General features: G+C 39.4%; 1 protein-coding gene across 1 annotated transcript in view; it reads left to right on the forward strand.

Annotated features, from left to right (window-relative positions):
* grm5b (glutamate receptor, metabotropic 5b) overlaps positions 1 to 18,350 on the forward strand; it is a 33,126-nt gene extending 14,776 nt beyond the window's left edge. Inside the window, exons 7-18 of the mRNA XM_037267720.1 lie at positions 5,320 to 5,555; positions 6,597 to 6,718; positions 7,617 to 7,741; positions 7,860 to 8,028; positions 8,152 to 8,278; positions 9,674 to 9,791; positions 9,871 to 10,057; positions 10,198 to 10,356; positions 10,590 to 10,715; positions 11,207 to 11,389; positions 11,551 to 11,717; positions 12,366 to 18,350. Of these exons, the coding sequence (XP_037123615.1) occupies positions 5,320 to 5,555; positions 6,597 to 6,718; positions 7,617 to 7,741; positions 7,860 to 8,028; positions 8,152 to 8,278; positions 9,674 to 9,791; positions 9,871 to 10,057; positions 10,198 to 10,356; positions 10,590 to 10,715; positions 11,207 to 11,389; positions 11,551 to 11,717; positions 12,366 to 13,455 (2,809 nt within the window). The 3' untranslated portion in view covers positions 13,456 to 18,350. The remainder of the gene's footprint in view (positions 1 to 5,319; positions 5,556 to 6,596; positions 6,719 to 7,616; positions 7,742 to 7,859; positions 8,029 to 8,151; positions 8,279 to 9,673; positions 9,792 to 9,870; positions 10,058 to 10,197; positions 10,357 to 10,589; positions 10,716 to 11,206; positions 11,390 to 11,550; positions 11,718 to 12,365) is intronic.
* Positions 18,351 to 19,354: the final 1,004 nt, after the last annotated feature.

Here is a 19,354-nt window from a genome sequence, read left to right on the forward strand (position 1 = left end):
AATGAAGAGGGACTTACACAAAGAATGTGACGTTGCTCACAAAGGATACGTCACCGAAAATAAACAATTTTGATTGGAGGGTTTGTTTTGAAATGATGACCAGCCATGGTGAATGGCGTTAGAATATGCTTGGTTGCTTTTTTTGTAAAGTGTCAAGATGTGTTTCTGTCGCTTTTGAAACAAGAAATAATTCATGCATTAAAACTTGTGAGATCTTTGGTTTCAAGTGTCAAACACATATCAAAGGATGCTGTTGGCAGCTCTGTCTCTTTATACTACAACCTCCGTCTACCTTGACTGCGAGCTGAAACTGTCAGTTTGGGTGAAATCACACATCAAAAGTAACTAAACCAAATATGAAAGAATTCTTATTGCCCAGAGGGCTTTCTTTCTTGTTCCCATTCTGTCCTTGTGTCCTCCTCTTTCTCCCCCTGCGACTCTCTTTTTGACATTTTACCTTCCACTCGCTCTCTCTACTAGTGCCTTTCACTGCTTCCACTCTCCAAGTTTAACCTGAGGGGATGTTTCATAGAGGAGAGAACTATACTTCTTCCCCAAAATCGGAAATACACTTCATTTGTGTCATCTAATTGTTACCATTCAAATAAAAAACACATGAATGCTTTTCTCTGCATTTATTCGGAATTCAAATAGTCAATATACATCATTCGGAGTTTGAGATCCAGGGAATAATCCAGTGAAAAGACAGCAACCCCCTCAAAGGTTTTTGATATATTAAAAAAAAAAAAAAGGTTCTTAGTCGTTACTCTATTGAATTACTACCTGTCTTCCTTTTATCTATATCTGTATTTTGTAATTTCCTTTTTTTGTGCTCAACTCATTCATCAGACAACTCATTCATCAGCTACCTAACAAAGTGTCCTGCATGCTCATGCTGTTCCTGAATAGCAAATTAATTGACCCCTAATTTAGCCCAGACACTGAACTCGGAAAACGTTAATTAAAAGAAATGTGAACTGCGATGCCCCTGAGAAAGACCCGACCCTGTAAGATGGGAATTATGAGCATCCAAAAGGAAATTAGCACATTTGGAAAGTATTAACCTTTTTCGCAAAAATTTGGTCACCTCTATTCAAGCTTCACTTACGTCACTGCATAATTATGCGATTTGTCGTCGGATGTCAGGACAAAAGTATTGTATGTGCAGCCTTGGAAATTCTCTTTTAGTAGCACTCATTGGAAATACAAGCAAAATGGGGCAAAGGTGGGAGAAAAATAACAAAGCTTTAGAAACAAAAAGATTCAGATTTTTCATTCCGATTTTAACTTCTAAATGAGAATTTACACCAGGTTTGCTCGCTCGTAAAGTAGCTCAACTCCCAAACACTTAATTGTGAATACTTTCAAGAGTCAGGTTCTGTGAACATTTTAAGCATTACTTCTAAAAGTCATGCACGTGAGGATTTCTGTTATATTTCGAATCTTAATGTAGGGCAAAAGTTTAATCAAACAGAAACATTGTATTATTGTTCATATTGACATAATCTACCTGATTAGCATGCAAATTTGTTCAGTCAGTGTTAATTTGTATCAGTTCAATCTAGCCAGCAGTTTAGGAAAGTTTAAATGAAAATAAAATAAATAAAATGAAAATAAACATCTGGATGTTAAGCATCAAAGTGAAGTGAGCAACTGTCACTCACTAATCTCACCCATTTTCTTTGCCTTTTTTTCACTCTCCCTCTCTCTCTCTCTCTCTTGGTGAGCCCAGTGTTACAGTATGTGTGCTGCATCACAGCCCCCGCACAGCTTGTTACTATAGCAACCACTGAGACGAAAACCAAGAAAATAACAGTGTGAGGGATAGTGTTTGGAAAAAGATGGACAAATAAGGATCTTTGTGTACTAGGCCAATTGACCATAGAACCTTTTATTTTCTTTAGCCCCGGTCCCATCATTACCTAATTTTTGACCTTTCTTTGAAAGATAAATGTTTCCATGCATAAACTTAATGGACCGTGTTTGGCACAAACTTGTAGCGAGGATAAAATTGGGGTATTTAGTGAAGACAAAGAGAAAAAGATGAATGTTCATTCTGCGGCATTTGATACCACTGAGATGTGGGGCAGAGCAATTAAAGTCCAGAATAACACACAGCTAATTTACTGTACTGTCTGGTTCTCTTTTGGCAACACACACGCATGCTTGCATGTGAGCGTGTACACACACACACACACACACACACACACATGCACACACACACACACACGTACGATTGTGTGTTCGTGTGTGTTTATACATATATCTTCATATACAATCGTGGTGGAGAAAAAATATTTTAGATGCAGTGTCATGAGATGTACAAATTTTTAAGTCACCAACATTTTTCATAAATGGTCCAAAAGGACGTTTTTTATTTTAGACTAAAAAACTTGTATCACCAAAACAAACCATCCAAAAGAAGACTTTGTGAGGATGCAAGGAAAAACTGGGACCAGCATGCCCTTTGTGGTTCTTAAATTGTTTCCCAGTCACAATTTTTTTATTTCAACAAATCCAAATGGTACATTGTGGCTTGTGTAGTGCTTGACAGGGCTGACTTTCACACAGCCCACGTGGGACTGGTTCCCTCTCCATAACTGTGCAAATTCAAGTATGAATGGCTGTCTGTTTCTGTGTATCCTGTGATTAACCGGCATAAAGTCAGTTGAGATCAATTTTAACTGTTACAGCGCACTCAAATGGTGAATATATTTTTAGATAACAGTTTGCAAAATTAGGTTAATGTAGTAGTACAAGATACTGTGTATTTCCTTTCATCTCATATTAAAGTTGGAGTCAATAAGTTCAACAATATGGAAGGAAAACCAGTGCAGCATCGCTTAGCCATATGTGTGAACAAAGCTGCAAGTATGTAGACTGGAAATTCATTTTCAGCTAAGTAAAAGTGTTTGCATCAACTTTTCGAAACTTTGTGTAGCTAATCAATGCAACATTTATGACTTAACTTCCAACTTGCGTGTGTATAGCTATGTGCTTTCTGGCTTTTATGGATACGTTGTCTGGCTGTAAGCCGCAAATGTTCTTCTAGAATTTCTTTACTAGGTTACCATGGCAGCTTTAGAGTGTATGCGTAATGGTCAAGGCGAGTCATTGTACAATATCATAAATCACGGCAATGAGAGCAGCACTGTTTTGAAGCAGAATCAAATAGTTTGCCAAGACTTAATATTTGACACAATTATTTTTGATCCAGACAAATGTTTCTACATTTTGATCCAAGTAATTATTTTAAATGTGTTACTGTTAAGCACAGCATGATTCAGGGGAAAGTGGAGCAATTAATCAAGTGAACATTTCCCCATCCCAAAAGACTTTTGTAAAGGTACACTTACGGTTTGAATCCTTGTATGAATTATGCAGTAGAGTTTGCCTTGATTTATGGCGCAATGGTGCTTTACCACATTAGTCAATTACTTCAAGCTCAAGATGGATTTTATAATAAATAGCTAATCAAATTCAAATTAACAATTTGTAATCAGGGTATTGTTTCTTTAAGGATAAAATGGAAATGCCCATTGCAGGGCTGTTTGTCAAGCTTATGCTGCAATGTATGTGGATTACAATAGACAAATCACTTTTGCATTATTGTCAGCTCATGTTTATTTTAGCGTGAACACTAAAGTGCACGACAGGTGAATATGTTTGTGTACACAAAGCAGTGCGTTTTTATGAGACATGAAGTACAGACAGTTGGCTGAGCGTGGGCTGAGAACCATGGCAACAGCCTTTGGGTCCTAGACTGAGGGAGGTAAAAAGAGGAGAACCAGAACGTCATTTGCATCAGTCATTTTGATCCAGCTAGTATCTCATCAGCCTAATCTCTGATCTGTATTTATGCCTCACACAAATACATGAACGTAAATGTGTGGTTTGTAGTAATCCCACTCCGATACAATGTAGAGCCCTTATGGAGGCCTCTTATTGAAACATCGCCCACACAGTTCCATAGTGTGAGTCTAATTTCAATATGTCATCTAACATTGTATAACCGGCATCATGTATGAAAGCATTTGTATCTTTTTATGATGCTCTTAAAAGAAATATAAAAATGCCAAATGTTGGTTGCTCTTTGTTTTGTTGGTATGAATGAGTTTTCCTTGTAACAGGGTCTTATAAATGCAATTGCTGAAAGTTATGATATACTTTTTTTTTATAGGAACTAAGAAACATGCAATCCTTTTAAGAGTTACCAGCCATGTCCTGTCACGTAATTCACTTTGATTTATGGCCATAGCTCAAAGGCAGAAGGTCAACTAAAATCACATATATAGGGACAGAAATCATGGTGGATTCTAACTTGAATCCACACGCGTACGCAAACTTGAAGGAGTACTGTCGCAGAAAATGAGCTTTATTCTCCAAAGAAGTGAAAGAGCAAAGATAAAGGAAAGGATAACAAATATAAAAAGAAACCAATTTGGGAAGAATAAGACAAAAGAGATCAATTAAGAAAGAGGCAAAAACAGCACATGGTTGTCTCACTTAAAGCCATCTTGTCTGGATGAGAAGTGAGAATATTTTCCTTCACTTCTGTTTCTTTCTTATTGTCTGTCTTATTCACCTGTTTGCAGTTTTGCACCGAAAAAAGGAATGGAGTGCTGTAATGTGATTTAAATGCACGGTACAACTCATCAAATGGATTTGTTTCCACTGCAATGTAGTCATTACATCTGGCAGCAGCTGACCCGCACAATCATGTAAACAGGCAGTTATACCATTGGTGTTTTTTTTATTTTTTTCCTTTTCCCCCTGCCAAGCAAATACACTAGTTGCCCTCACAAAGCTCAAACTGAGAGACAACCTGTCAAATTTTATATGTCAGTCAACTTCAATTCAAACAAAATTTACGATGTCAGAGGTATCGTATCAATGACAATGTAATGTGCGTAATATAAGGGTGAATTGAAGATGAGCTGACAGCTTTGTTGGATTTATTTACTGACCGCATTTCCAGTTTACAAGGTAATGCAAATTGTTCTGGTGGCTGTTGTGGATTACCTGAATAAAATCAACAGAAGGCGTGTCAGTAGCACAGAGGCAGCCTTTCTCTTTTTGATTTTGCAAATGATGATAGACAATACATTTAGAGGTATGAGCTGAGTGTGCTATCTATAATGAAGCATTTGGCAATAGCAATAATCAAACCATAGTTACACGCACAGTGTGCATAAACGTGTGCATTTCACATGTTAATTATAATGACAATAATCTATCTTGAATGTTGCTTTTTGCAGAGGCAAGAATCATACAATAATTCAATAAACGCATTAATTATAATCTACTCTGTCTTGTCAGTGACGGATGGGCAGACCGTTATGACGTGACGGATGGTTATGTGAAGGAAGCCGCCGGTGGCATAACCATAAAGCTTCAATCTGCTGACGTCAAGTGGTTTGATGACTACTACCTTAAACTGCGCCCTGACAACAACCTCAGGAACCCGTGGTTCATAGAATTCTGGCAACATCGCTTCCACTGTCGACTGAAAGGCCACCCACAGGAAAACAACAAGTACAATCGCACCTGTAGCAGTAAGTGAGATACTGTAAAAATGTACGCACAATATTGGGAAAATACTTTTTCTCATCATTTGTTGTTTAAGCAATCAGCACTGAACTTCACTATTGTAGTTATAATAGACTCACATTGGTAAAAACAAATAAAAACGTTATGCATATATATATATATATATATATATATGTATATATATATAATATATATTATATATATATATATATATATGTAATAGTATATATTATGTATTATATGTATATATATGTATATATATGTATATATATGTGTATATATATATATATGTATATATGTATATATATATGTATATATATGTATATATGTGTATATATATATATATGTATATATATATATATATATGTTATATTATATATTATATGTATATATATGTATATATATATATATGTATATATATGATATATATATGTATATATATGTATATATATATATATATATGTATATATGTATATATATGTATATATATGTATATATATATATATATATATGTATATATATATATGTGTATATATATATGCACGCACACACACAAATCACACACAAATCACACGAGCAGACTCTCTGCTCACATACCCACAAATTATCCATGCTTTTTCAATACACACGGGTCTGTGGTTTGCCACAAATAGCCTTAGTTGTTCTGGCAGCAGCCCCCTTTTATTTCTTTGTGCAACTCCCATTTCTTTCTGTTTCATTGGTCGCCTTCATCGGTAAAATACTGTGAGAGCGCAACTTGAAAGGGATCACGTCTCCTGTTTTCTAATGAAACGGGATTTGGAATCCAAATGAACAGGAGGCAGAAAGAAACGAGATAGGCCGAGGAGAAGTGGCTCCCGAGAAGCAACGAGAGGCAGTCGAGTGCTCTTTCATGTTGGAAAGGAAAAACCGGTTGCAATTTATACAAAACACAGAGGGTAACATTAAATCAAGAGTCATTGTCACGTAGCCGCCTTTCTCATTAAATTATTCTTTCAAACGCCATCACCCCCCCACCCCCTTCTTTCTCTCCCCCACCTGTGTAGAACGGGAATCTCTTCGGCAGCAGTATGCACAGGACACCAAGATGGGCTTCGTCATCAATGCCATTTATTCAATGGCATATGGCCTGCATAACATGCAACGGACACTGTGCCCAGGCTATCAGGTAGGCGCTGCTCTGATCATGGATGATAAAGACGTACAACTGACTGAGTGGCTACTATAAGAACAGGTGTTGATGCATTCCCGCAGAGATGAAACTGTGGGAATTTTTAGATTACAGTTAAAGTGACCATTATGATAATAATTGGTGTTACTACTATAATAAATATGAGCGCAGTATAGATACTTGCCCTCAAAGGATTACGAGTTCCAAAATAAACTGTCAAGAAGATAAAATCACCATTCCTTTAGACTGTTTGGAAAAACAAATCACATTGGAAATCGCAGCAAGCACAATGATTTGTTGTTGACATTTTATTTATTTCTCAATTTAGCAGGCTATAGCGCACCAGCAAGCAGCCGCGGGGACTTTAAAAGCACAACTCGTGCACATTTTTCTCATTTGCAAAGTGCATGCTAATCAATTGTGCATACATAGTTAAATCAACAGTCTAATCTGTTTGCATGCTGCCCATAGTTAGGTCACCATAATGATTTTCGAACACGGTGGGAGCACATCAGTACTTTTTGCTAATTTGCTTGCTCCAAATGCACTCATGGAAAAACCTGGTTACAAAAGTTGAAATATTGATCTCTTCTGTCATATGGCTTATTTCATTTCCACCTCAATGCTTTCAGTCAATAAAAATGATGAAGTATTCAACCTTACTTTTCTAATACTTTTGGGTGGGCAGTGTTTTTAAAAAAAAATACGACAATATCAACAACAACATATGATTGTTTTGATTTTACATGCCATTATTTCAGAGTATGTATGGTTTGTTTAGTCTTTTATGCTAAATGTATTTTGCCTGCTGACATGATTTTGAGTCAAATTAGGCTTTTCCATCTATAAATCAGATTATAATATGACCGACATTTGACTGCTGTTGCATTTGAAGGGCCTATGTGATGCCATGAGGCCTATTGATGGCGCTACGTTGTTGGACTTCCTAATGAAAACAAACTTTACTGGAGTATCTGGGGAGGGAATCCTCTTTGATGAGAATGGAGATTCACCTGGCAGGTATGTATCGAAGTGAAATTATCGGGAACTTTGGTGCCTGTTATTTTGCAAAAGCAACCTTCAATTGGTCTCTAAGCAGAACCTACGAGTTTGATTATGATGGTAATTTTGCCTTTAGGTATGAAATCATGAATTTCAAGAAGATGGGGAAGGACTACTATGATTACATTAATGTGGGCAGTTGGGACAACCGTGGCTTGAAAATAGATGATGACGAAATCTGGTCAAGCAAAGAAGTTGTCATCAAGTCAGTTTGTAGTGAACCCTGTGAAAAAGGGCAGATTAAGGTAAGGGACTGAGTTGTAATCAATAAAAAAGGCTCTGTTTGGTAAAAAAAAAAAAAAAATGTCTGCCTTGTTTGTTGACATAAAGTGACACAGTAAGAGTAGCGTATTTGACTTCTTTTCAAGGTGATCCGTAAAGGTGAAGTGAGCTGTTGTTGGACGTGTACCCCCTGTAAAGAAAACGAGTTTGTGTTTGATGAGTATACCTGCCGAGCTTGTGATCTGGGCTCCTGGCCCACTCATGACCTCACAGGTTAGTCTCTCTGTTTGGGTGTCTGTATTATTATTATTATTTTTATTTCTTCATGTTTCAGATGTAACACATAAACAGTGCTCCCTATAATGAACATTTTATTGCAGGTGCAGTGAGCCATGATTGATTCCTATTATTGTATATTCGCCACCCTCCACTGCCACCCGGTTCTTTCTAATTTGCGATCACTAGTGTTTTAATTATTCTCCATTAAGAGCGGCTTACAATGCAAACATATTTGTGCTGCTGTGAAAATGTATTTCTACTCTCCAAGCGAACGAATGAATATTGCTTTGTTATTCTTTCAGTAGCTCATTATGCTGCCTGCCATGCAATGATTAAAACGTGAATAGAATCCTGCTGAAAATTCAAATCGAGCCTCAATGGCAGCAACGGAAGCCTCCTCACAGGCGTATTTCATGGAATAAAAGATAAACACAAAGGGTGGTGTCATCGGGGCTTTTTGTTCCTCCATTGTGAAACAGTATACACTCACTGGTCTCATGTGGTTGTTGTGCAAATGTCTGGAACTGCCCTGCATATCATTACTGTAATATTTAAGTTACTTTATTTAGCCATATTACAAGCAATAAGTGTGCCTCCCAAGTCATTAAAATCCAATATTCCTCCGCTGTTTTTTTTGTTTTTGTTTTCTTACATACGGTAAATAGGACAAAACAACAGCAGGACATCTTTGTAGTTTGAAGTTTGCATGAAAGTGACTTCAACTTAAAAATGGAGCAGAGAATGGGAGAAAAGCAGATGAATGGCGTCTTAAGAGAAATGTTAGGTGGGGAAAGTCAAATAAGAAAAAAGAGAGGATTAGGTTGGGGCTTTGAGGATCTCTGGTCAGTAAAGTTCCAGAGTCCCAAAGTTTGGATGCATTTGAAGTCTTAAATTTTATGCAGTATTGACATATCCTTCGAAACCCTTCCTAGAGAAGGCTTCAAATGCTATTTCATGTGTGTGGTTCAAGCCTGGAAAAGAGATCATTTTAGTTGATGTGGCTCACTGAAAGTCACCAGTATGTGTATTTAATGAGGAGGAGGAGGAGTGTGCAGATGAGCAAACTATGACAACCATGCACAGCCAGCACGAGCGACTGAAAATAAGATCAAGTAATATGAAAGCTCAAAAACAGACAGACTGACTGACATGTAGCTGTTGCTACACTACTGCAGCGCCAAACTTGATAGTTATATAATTTCAGCAAGCATGTAGAATGGCCATAATTACAGCTGTCCCTTTTAATTAATCATCCTTTTTGGCCTGGCACTGTTGATAATTAAGCTCAAGTGATGAGAGAGTTTGAAAAGTGCAAGAAATAAAGATTTATATAACACAATGGACATTTTGGAAATATTTTTACAATTTCTGTTGTCTGTCTTCAACCAGGATGCGATCCAATCCCAGTGGAATACCTCCGATGGGGAGACCCCGAACCCATCGCTGCTATGGTTTTTGCCTGCCTTGGGCTCATGGCCACGTTCTTTGTCACTGCCGTCTTCATTAGGTAATACACACCTCTGACTATATTTTCTGTACATCTGTGAACGGTAAAGCATTGTATTTAGTGGAATTGCCTGTTTTAGGTTCAGGGACACTCCTGTGGTGAAATCCTCCAGCAGGGAGCTTTGCTATATAATACTGGCGGGTATCTGCCTGGGGTACTTGTGTACCTTCAGCCTCATCGCCAAACCGCATGTCATCCATTGCTACCTCCAACGCCTGGGAATTGGCCTGTCACCCGCCATGAGCTACTCTGCTCTGGTCACCAAGGTGCGGATCACAGAATACGATGTGCCGTATATGGCACAAATTGATGATGTGTACGACAAATTAAAACAGGCCAAGATAGTGAAAAAAGTGAGTGGACATCATCTTAAATGCTTGATTTTTTTTTTGCATTGTGCTTCTAGACCAACCGCATTGCACGGATCCTGGCAGGCAGCAAGAAGAAGATTTGTACAAAGAAGCCTCGTTTCATGTCTGCCTGTGCTCAGCTCATCATTGCCTTCCTGCTCATACTCTTACAGCTAGGCATCATTGTAGCACTCTTCCTCATGGAGCCACCTCAGGTGAGTCTGTTTTATTATTTTTTCTATTATAAATATATGGCTCAAGTCTTGATACAACAGTCACCGCACAACGACAATCTTTTGTTTTCAGTACACACGCAACTAAAGGTAATTGGATTGTTGCGCTGACATGTTCTTTAGTCTCTTCCTGAAGCAAAATAATTCATGTTCATAAAAGCTTGCCAAAGCGTTGACATAAAAAAATAGCTTCCTGATTTCATCCCTTCCTACAGGTGATCCATGACTACCCCAGTATCCGTCAAGTCAACCTCATATGCAACACCACTAACTTGGGTGTGGTTGCTCCGCTGGGATACAATGGCCTGCTCATTCTCAGCTGTACCTTCTATGCCTTCAAAGTAATAACCAGTCCTTTCTACTCTGACATATTGTGCACTAGAATAATGTTTTGGATGACTCAGTTGCCTTTCTAAAATTTAGGATGAAATGTGATTTAGTGGAATAATAAGCATTTAACACATCTAACTTACGACTTGAAAATTAATGGTGGAGTCACAGCTAAGTTTTATTTGAAGTAAGTCTTGCCTGATAAAAATAATTGAAATGCTGTTGGCTGATGTTTAACTTCTACCGATAAATGAAACGTGATTCGTTTTTTTCCCCAAATGCAAATTAACTTTGACAATTTGTGGCCTGGAGCCATTAATTTTCTCCAGATTTTGAAAGCACGACAAGCCCCACAAAGCAATTGATCACTATCATACCTAACGTTTAATGACAGAATTTGCAAGAGTTCATTTACTTGACTTAATAAATGTGGCTCAATTAAAGCCAAATCAACTGAGTAATAACAACAAGCTATTTGTCGATGCTTGTGCTTCTCTTCAAGACCCGCAACGTTCCGGCAAATTTCAACGAGGCGAAGTACATTGCCTTCACCATGTACACTACCTGCATTATATGGCTGGCCTTTGTTCCCATCTACTTTGGCTCCAATTACAAAATAATCACCATGTGCTTCAGTGTCAGCCTCAGCGCTACTGTGGCCCTTTGCTGCATGTTTGTACCAAAGGTAAGTTTGAAATTTGAATTGTTGTGTGGTGATTTAGAGGAGCAATGTGTACAGCACATCTGATACATTTTTAATGGCACCTTTTGTAAAACGCAGCACGGTATATAAACTTGTCAGTGTGGCCATTATACGCCATCATGTACTTTTTTCTGTCATCAAAGGTGTACATCATTCTAGCCAAACCAGAGCGAAACGTGCGCAGTGCCTTTACCACCAGTACGGTGGTGCGCATGCATGTCGGCGATGGCAAATCCTCTTCAGCTGCCAGCCGCTCCTCCAGTCTGGTTAACCTGTGGAGACGCAGAGGCTCCACTGCAGAGACTCTCAGGTAGGTGACCGTATGCGAATGTGTGTTTGAGCTCTCCGGAAGATTGATTTACTGAAGCTCCCTGCTCGTTTGTTCTTCTGACCCTAACATGAACTGCAGACAATTGGCTAATGGGGACACGGCAAAGACAGAGATGGGATTGAATTGAGTAGAAGGGAAGCAAGGGGGGAAATTGGGGAGCAAAATTGGAGTCCAATCAGTGAGAGATGAATGGAATAAAGAGAGAGGGAGAAAAGAGAAAAGAAGTGGCATGTTGTGTGATGGACATTTTTATCAGTCTTCAAGCCAACCTCTTGTCATCTATAAGGCAATAAGCAAAAGATCAAATACACAAAGTCAATGACACCGAAAAGGGTAGAAAAGAGCGTTTTATTTGTCAGCCAGTTACATCAGCTCACCCGGCTCGCCAAGTAAGATTTCACTCGTACTTTGATGACAAATGTCAGGAGCGCTTCCCTCTCTTTTCTTTTTCACGCCCCTTTGCATATCTTCATCTATTCTGGCCCTCTTTTTCACAATTGTTGGTGGAAATCAACATGGTGGCATGCATCTGAATTTCTGATCTTGCAGAAGTCTCACAATAGCCAGTTTTCTTGCAGAAATGCCTTACCACAAGCAATTATGTTTTTAACGGAACTTGTTTTTCAGCTCAAACGGCAAGTCAGTGTCTTGGGCCCAGACAGAGCGCAACAGTTCACACGGGAACCACTTGTGGCAGCGTCTGTCCTTCCACATCAAGAAGAAGGAGAACAATCAAACTGCGGTCATCAAGCCCTTCTCCAAGGCAGCTGAGGAGCGATACTGCGGTGGTGCCAACCTGCCTCCGCACATGCCCCTGCCCTCCCTCCCCTCCATCTCCTCCCTGCCCTCTCAAAGTGACACCGGCGCAGACAAGAGCCTGTACGACCTCTCCGAAGCAGAGGAGAGGTACTCCCTAACTTATCGGCCACAAACGCCCTCCCCGGTCAGCACGGTGAGCCAGAGACTCTGTGCCGGTTTGGAAGAGGAGTCTCAGTCGGCAAGCGGTGCCAAGTATCCCAGCAGTACTTGCAGCCAGAGCAGCGGCAGCAGTTACGGCCGTGTCAGCAGTGGCTCGGGTGTGGCCGGGGGTGACGGTCGCCTGGTCATCTTGGAGGGTCGCCCGGTGGCATGCCAAAGCAACCTGATGGATCAGATCAGCTGTGTGGTGAACCGCTTTACTGCCAACATCAGCGAGCTCAACACTATGATGCTATGGTCCTCGCCTACACACCCCCACGCACACAAACATTCGCCACCGCCGCCGCCGCACCCCACCGACCCTTATCTTCTTCCTCGTGAGATCCACACGCCTCCTATGCTCACTGCCTACGCTGACGTCCAGCCCCACCCCCTCGCCGAGTCCAGCTTGGGCCACCGGTTCGGCTGTCCGGTTCACCCTGTCCCACTTCCACATTCGCCTTACCCTCTCCCCCCTCCTCACCCCCAGTCCTCCCCGTCTCTTTCCCCCATGCGAGGTGGCTTGGTCACCCGCCTCATGGACTCCCCACTAGGGAGGGTGGAATTGGAGGAGGAGCTTATTGCTTTGACTCCCCCGTCTCCCTTCCGCGACTCTTTGGCATCAAGCGGTAGCTCGGCCGTGTCTGATATAGATTTGTGTCTCCCGCCGGTGCCCTCCCATCCTCCCCCGTCGCCTCCTTCGCCCAGGTACGCCAGACTAAATCTCAGAAACTACAGCCAGAGTTCCTCTTCACTGTGAGGCAGACATGACGGCAAGAAAGAGGAGCAATTAAGACAAGCGGATGGATCAAGTCAAATCCATCCCCACAAGGATGTGAAAGCTTTGTGTTTACATGTGTGCAGTGAGATCATATTTTCATAGTGATGTTCCTTACATCAGAAAGGGAAACAACCACAAGAGAAAATCTGTGGTTTGAAAATATGTATTAGGTTTAGATTGTGGCCTTACGCTAACATGGCTGTCAGCTAATTAGAGATAGCAACCGTGCACTCGTCGTATGTGTGTATGTACGGTACGCATACCTCCATGAGTGCATTTCATTTGTCTTAAAGAGAAATGGGCAAAGGGAAATACTTGTGGAGCAGCTAAAAGCTCCCAAAGGGCACATAAACTGTACAGGTGATCTGCTGTACAGCAGTCAAACACGCACCGTCAAGAACTACAACTGTAAATATTTCACAAGGTGTGGGTTGCGGAGGTCCATGGCGTGAACATGCAGCTGCTTTACAGATAAGCGACTTTTTTATTACATTAGCCGTTAAAACTGTTGTTTTGTTTCACTTGATTCCTGAAGGGTTTGGCACCAAAACCTTATGTAGGCCACCAGAAAGCAAGAAAGGCAAATCGACAAAATGTTAAATGAATAACATCAAATCTGGTTGCTAATTGACTCAAATCTGACCTCGCCGGATAATAGCAACGTTCCGCTTGATGTGAGTCTTTTCTTTTCCATACAATGTGACAGCAGGGTACCAATCTTGCTCTCCTTCGTCATATTTGACTGAACTCATTAGATTCACTTCCATCTCTTGGGGAAAAAGTTCACATCATTCGCTTCTGTCAGTCTGTGGCGCAGGTGCACACTTGAAATTATTCCCTCATGTTGGTGGCAGAGAAGCTTTGATAAATCCTTCAGCAGAAAGCACTTCAGGCCAATTATATTTGAAAAGAAATCCAAGCCTTGTCAGTTAAAAATTTTGGTCAATGCAAAATTATTTCGAGCAGAGTGTTAAATGAAGCGCTTGCTAACACTATTACACAGACAAGTACTGTATATAAAGTCTTGTTGCCTGGCAACCTTACATAAAAAAAATAAAAATCAAACAGACTGTTAAGCAATAATGTGATTACTAATTATTATGATAACATTTAGTTGAGCATAGTAGCTCAGCTGAGTCTTTACATTTGTTTGTGCATTCAATTAAATAGATTGTGTGTCGTTTTACAGCAAAGACGGAATTTGTTGCTTATAGCCCGTGTTCTACCCGTTTCCGTCATCATACAATGTCAAATAGAACATCTACAATGATTTACACATCAACAAAGAAAAAGAGTCAAAAACAAATAGTATGACTCCCAAACTGTGCTATCACTTTGAATGTCTCAGTGAACATTCCAATTCAGATAACATGATTATTGTGCCAAAGGGTTTTGGGCGGGGCTAAATTATATGCTTTGTTAGTGAATATGTGGTTTCATAAAAACAACAACAAAAAAAAGGTAAATGTTAAAGACTTTCTAATGTATTTTGATATTTTAAAATTGATCATTGTGTTCTTTTCATTGTAAAAGCAATAGTACCCATACAGTACATCTAAATGGGGTTTCTAATCACTTTTAAGAAATAGTTCTGCATTCTCTGGGGGTAGTTTGCCAAGGAGCACTCATACCCAAACACCCTTGTGTTTACGGAAAACTGCTCAAGGTGAAACGAGTTGTTTATTTCTAATTCAGTCTTGTATAATAGCTGTGTGTATGCGATCGAGAGGTTATTTTGTGACATTTTATTGTCTCCATTTGAATGGCAATGTTTAAAGACAGCATTGCTGGATTTGTACTTTGAGTCAAAGATTTGTTGACAATGAAGCAAAGAAAAAAACAGGACCATTAATTCCAATCGCTGCATTATTATTATTATTATTATCATTATTATGACTTCTCTAAGTCAAAACAGACCTGAACAGACTAGACATGACCCAACAATTAGCCAGCGCCGTTGTGGTGGTGTGATTTGGGAGAAGCTGGTTTACATGCTCCTGTCACCGACTGTGTTCATTGAGTTAAGCGAGTGCGCTCGTTTCAGACCTTCGCATGGTTGTTATCGGCCCCTCAGGTGGAACTGTGTGCTGCCTCAGCAGACAGACACAATCAATGCCCACATCTCATTTCCGAAAGGGACTTTATGATGTGACATCATTTTATATTAAAAATCATGTGACTGATCAGAAAGACAATTGAAATGAATGAAAGGATGATCATTGCCGACATATGATGCCCTGCTGATGCGCTACCAAAAAGCTGTAGCATGACTTATCTTTGGAACTGCACTCCGAAGAATTGAATTGATAATCCTTATATGTACTTTTAATCCAAAAGCGCTCATCTGCTGATCAGACGAGAACAATCTCTAGGTTATGTAATCTTGAACTGTTTGCTTTTAACCCAATCATTAATGGTGGCAGGAGGCAGTTTTATCTCCAACACTGCACGCACACAAAAAGCACACAAAGCAGGTTGTAATCTAATGTAACGATAGATCCTCCACTTTTATAATTGGCCAAGTCTACCCGTGTTGTATGAGAATCAATTTATGGTTATATGGAGGTTATATGTTTCAGTGTGTCTGTCTGTTGACGACGTCTAAGGAGGAGTAAAATTGGGGAACAATCAGATTCAACCCAGAATTAATTTTGTGTCAAATACATTTTTCAACCGTATCAGTTTCTTGTAATGCAGTAGTAGGTCTCATGTATTGCTTCCCATGAGTTTAAAAAGACACCCATATGCTTAAGCAGTATTTCAAAATGACTGACCTAAGGATTTCTGTGTGTAGAAAAGCATTTAATAGGATGTGCAGGGAAGAGACTGAACACAGAGACTTATCAGTGTTGACTTGAATATTAAGTAGCTAAGAGCTGCGTACATGTTTGCTTTTGCAAGACAGAGGCTGAGTGCAATCCAGGGCAGAGGTGGCTATGCCTACTTGTCTTAAATATGCCAACCACAGTATTTTTGTATTTTGCGTATGGTGTAATGCTGCTGATGATTAGTTTGCTTTTTAATGGACTGAAGCTTGCTTATTGCATTTTAGTTACATGTTAATGTTATACGTTATAAGTCTCATATATATATATTTTATGGATTATCAGAGGTGAAATGCAGGTTGTTTTAAAATACAAAGCAGGCAGATCTCATTACATTTTTCATTTGTTATACAGTGAAACCTCAGGTCACAAATTTTATTCCTTCCGTGACCCCGTATCCAACCCGAAACCTTTGCATAACAAAGTAATGTTTCCCATTGAAATGAATGGAAGCAGAATGAATCCATTCCAATCTGAAAACAAAACTATACAATAGAATTGAATAATCTGTGCGATATAGAAAGAAAAGTTTTCACTGCATTTCCTTCTTGTTTTTAACAATGCAGTTAGGCTTCCAAACTGTACCGGTACAAGTTTTCGCTTTCTTTGGAACCCGACTGTAGCTAATGAAGAGAAAATGAACAAAGATACATGTAATGTGCGATGCAGGGAGCCATGGACGTTAACCCAGCGCAAGAAAAAGCACAACTACATGCCGAGAAGATTCACAAATTGTAAATAGTGAATCAAACAAGGCAGTGTTTTCTTTGAAAATTTGGTGCTCAAACCAATTGTTTGTCAACCTGGTTATTTGTAACTCGAGGTTCCACTGTATTTCCATATCTAAAGTTTCTCTCTGTTAAAGGTATAACAAGCACAGGTAGATGTGAAATTAAAGCCGATGGGAAATCAAATAGATGCTAAAAAGCTGTTGCTTTGAGCGCAAACAACCTCCAGTCATTGTTGCGTGTTCAATTGTGATGAGATTCTCATTTGAGACGGCGGCGCTACCAATAAGAATATGAATGTTGCCTTTAGAAAGTGATGTTTACACGTTTCTGCTCACTGGAGCGGATCAACTTCATCACAGGTAGTCAAGGCGTTCATTTCCACAAGCTTGTCAGCAAATGTCATGTGGATTTCTCTTTTCTTTTCTTTTTTTTATTGCAACACTAATGTGGGGGTGTAGAGAGAGCAGTAAAATACATCTGCATTTAAATAAAGTGGCTGTGTTGTGTTTCAATCTTCAATCTCAGCAACATACCAAGCAGTTAGTTTGGGTTTAATGTAGCTCAGTTGGGAAAATGGTTGATGACGAAGAAATTTGCTCTGAATGCTACTTGTGCAAAAGCGTTAGCTTAGCACTGGACCAAAATGACTGTTATTGAAGTAAACGGTAATAATAACTGCTCTTTGTAATTCTAACATTCAGAAAGCACATCACGTGTCAAGCGCATATCCTCCGACTCTGCTGTTTGCAATCTTAAAATGAAGTTACCCACACAGTGCCAATTTTCAACACCCCCCCATCCCCCATTTGAAGTGCTATGATTCTCTTTCTGAAATTCTGAAGTACAGAAGCGTTAAACTTGTTGTACAGGTCTGAAAACCGTTCAAATCTATTGTTTATTAAAGGAAAATATTGTATTGTTTATATTCATCGTTGGTCATTTGATATTCCGATGATTCATTTTTAGGAATGTTTTACAAGCTTTGTCATTGTTTTTTTTTTCTGATGACAGAAATGTAGAATGTAATTTGATGCTGTACGTCTGTGACACTGCAAGATGGATTTATATTTAAATACTGTATTTGGATTTGTATAGTGTGAACTGGTGAGACTTTATGGTGATAGCTGTATAAAAATTACAGTATCTTTCTAAGTGGCTTTGTAGAGCAGGGTTTTGATTCGCACCGGTCTGAGTGTATGGAGTGTGTGCTTCAAGCATATTTGACATTTTTAGAGCCGAACTTGCTTTAGATTGTTCTCCAATACTACAAACTGACATGAGACGGTTTTCTCCGAGAATAAAATGTCTTCACATTGTGCCCTTTTTGTGAGTCACTCTGCACTTCTGCACAGCTCAAAGCACGTCGAGTCAAAGCACTTGTCTAAAATATTCCTCCAATGCAAAACAGGCACATCAGCTACAGTATAACTAATTCATTAGTCCTCAGCTATGTGATTGTGTGTGTTTAGAGGCAGAGTTTATTGATTTGATGGTATAGCATTTTAGTTTCTAATCAATTTTAATATGTGATTTCATTGACTCTTCGAGTGCTGTTTGTGTTTGCGCAGTTACTGATCCACGACTGCTAAAGATGCGTTAAAACCTTGAACGCAACATGTCTAAAGCTGGATGGTTAATGATGTCAATTTGTGGATTCAGTGACTCGTGTAGAAACTGCGTCATGGTAGCGTCATAAACAGTGAGAGAGAGGTACCCTTTGCACAAAGAAATATGGCCAAACAGTATTCTCTAGTGCGTAGGTGTATGGGTCTGGTTGGAGATAAGTGATTGTGAAAGCACTTCATCTAAATGAGAAGAACGCAACACAAGGGTGAAGTGGCTGCTCCCACGTGTTCATGAAATGAAATTACTGTTCACCATTGCAGTGGTAGCAAATTTCGCTGGACATACAAGTAAACAGTAACACTCTCTCCTAGCCCTCTTTACTGTTAGCATCAGCCTGTCAAGTAGGAATCAAGCAGGATGAACAGACCAATTGATTATTGAATGGATGATGTCACTATTTTACAAATTAAATTTCACTGCAAACGATAATGCAACTGGCCTCAATATATTGTGAAACATCACAATACTGTACCTCCTATAAGATGCGGGCCAACCTTTAATTGAGAAGCATTTTTTATTGGAAATGTTAGGTTACGGATTTTAGCTATTGATCTGACTCCAAATTATGATCAACACTTAACACATGAATTGTTATGTCCTAATCCACACACTGGCGCGCCAAACAATTTTGCGAGTTCGTTCTGTCAAAGAGAAGACCAGTAGCTCAATCAGACCGAATTTACCAATTGTTTATTC

Source organism: Syngnathus acus, chromosome 13, assembly GCF_901709675.1.
Source record: "Syngnathus acus chromosome 13, fSynAcu1.2, whole genome shotgun sequence".
Lineage (NCBI taxonomy): Eukaryota > Metazoa > Chordata > Actinopteri > Syngnathiformes > Syngnathidae > Syngnathus > Syngnathus acus.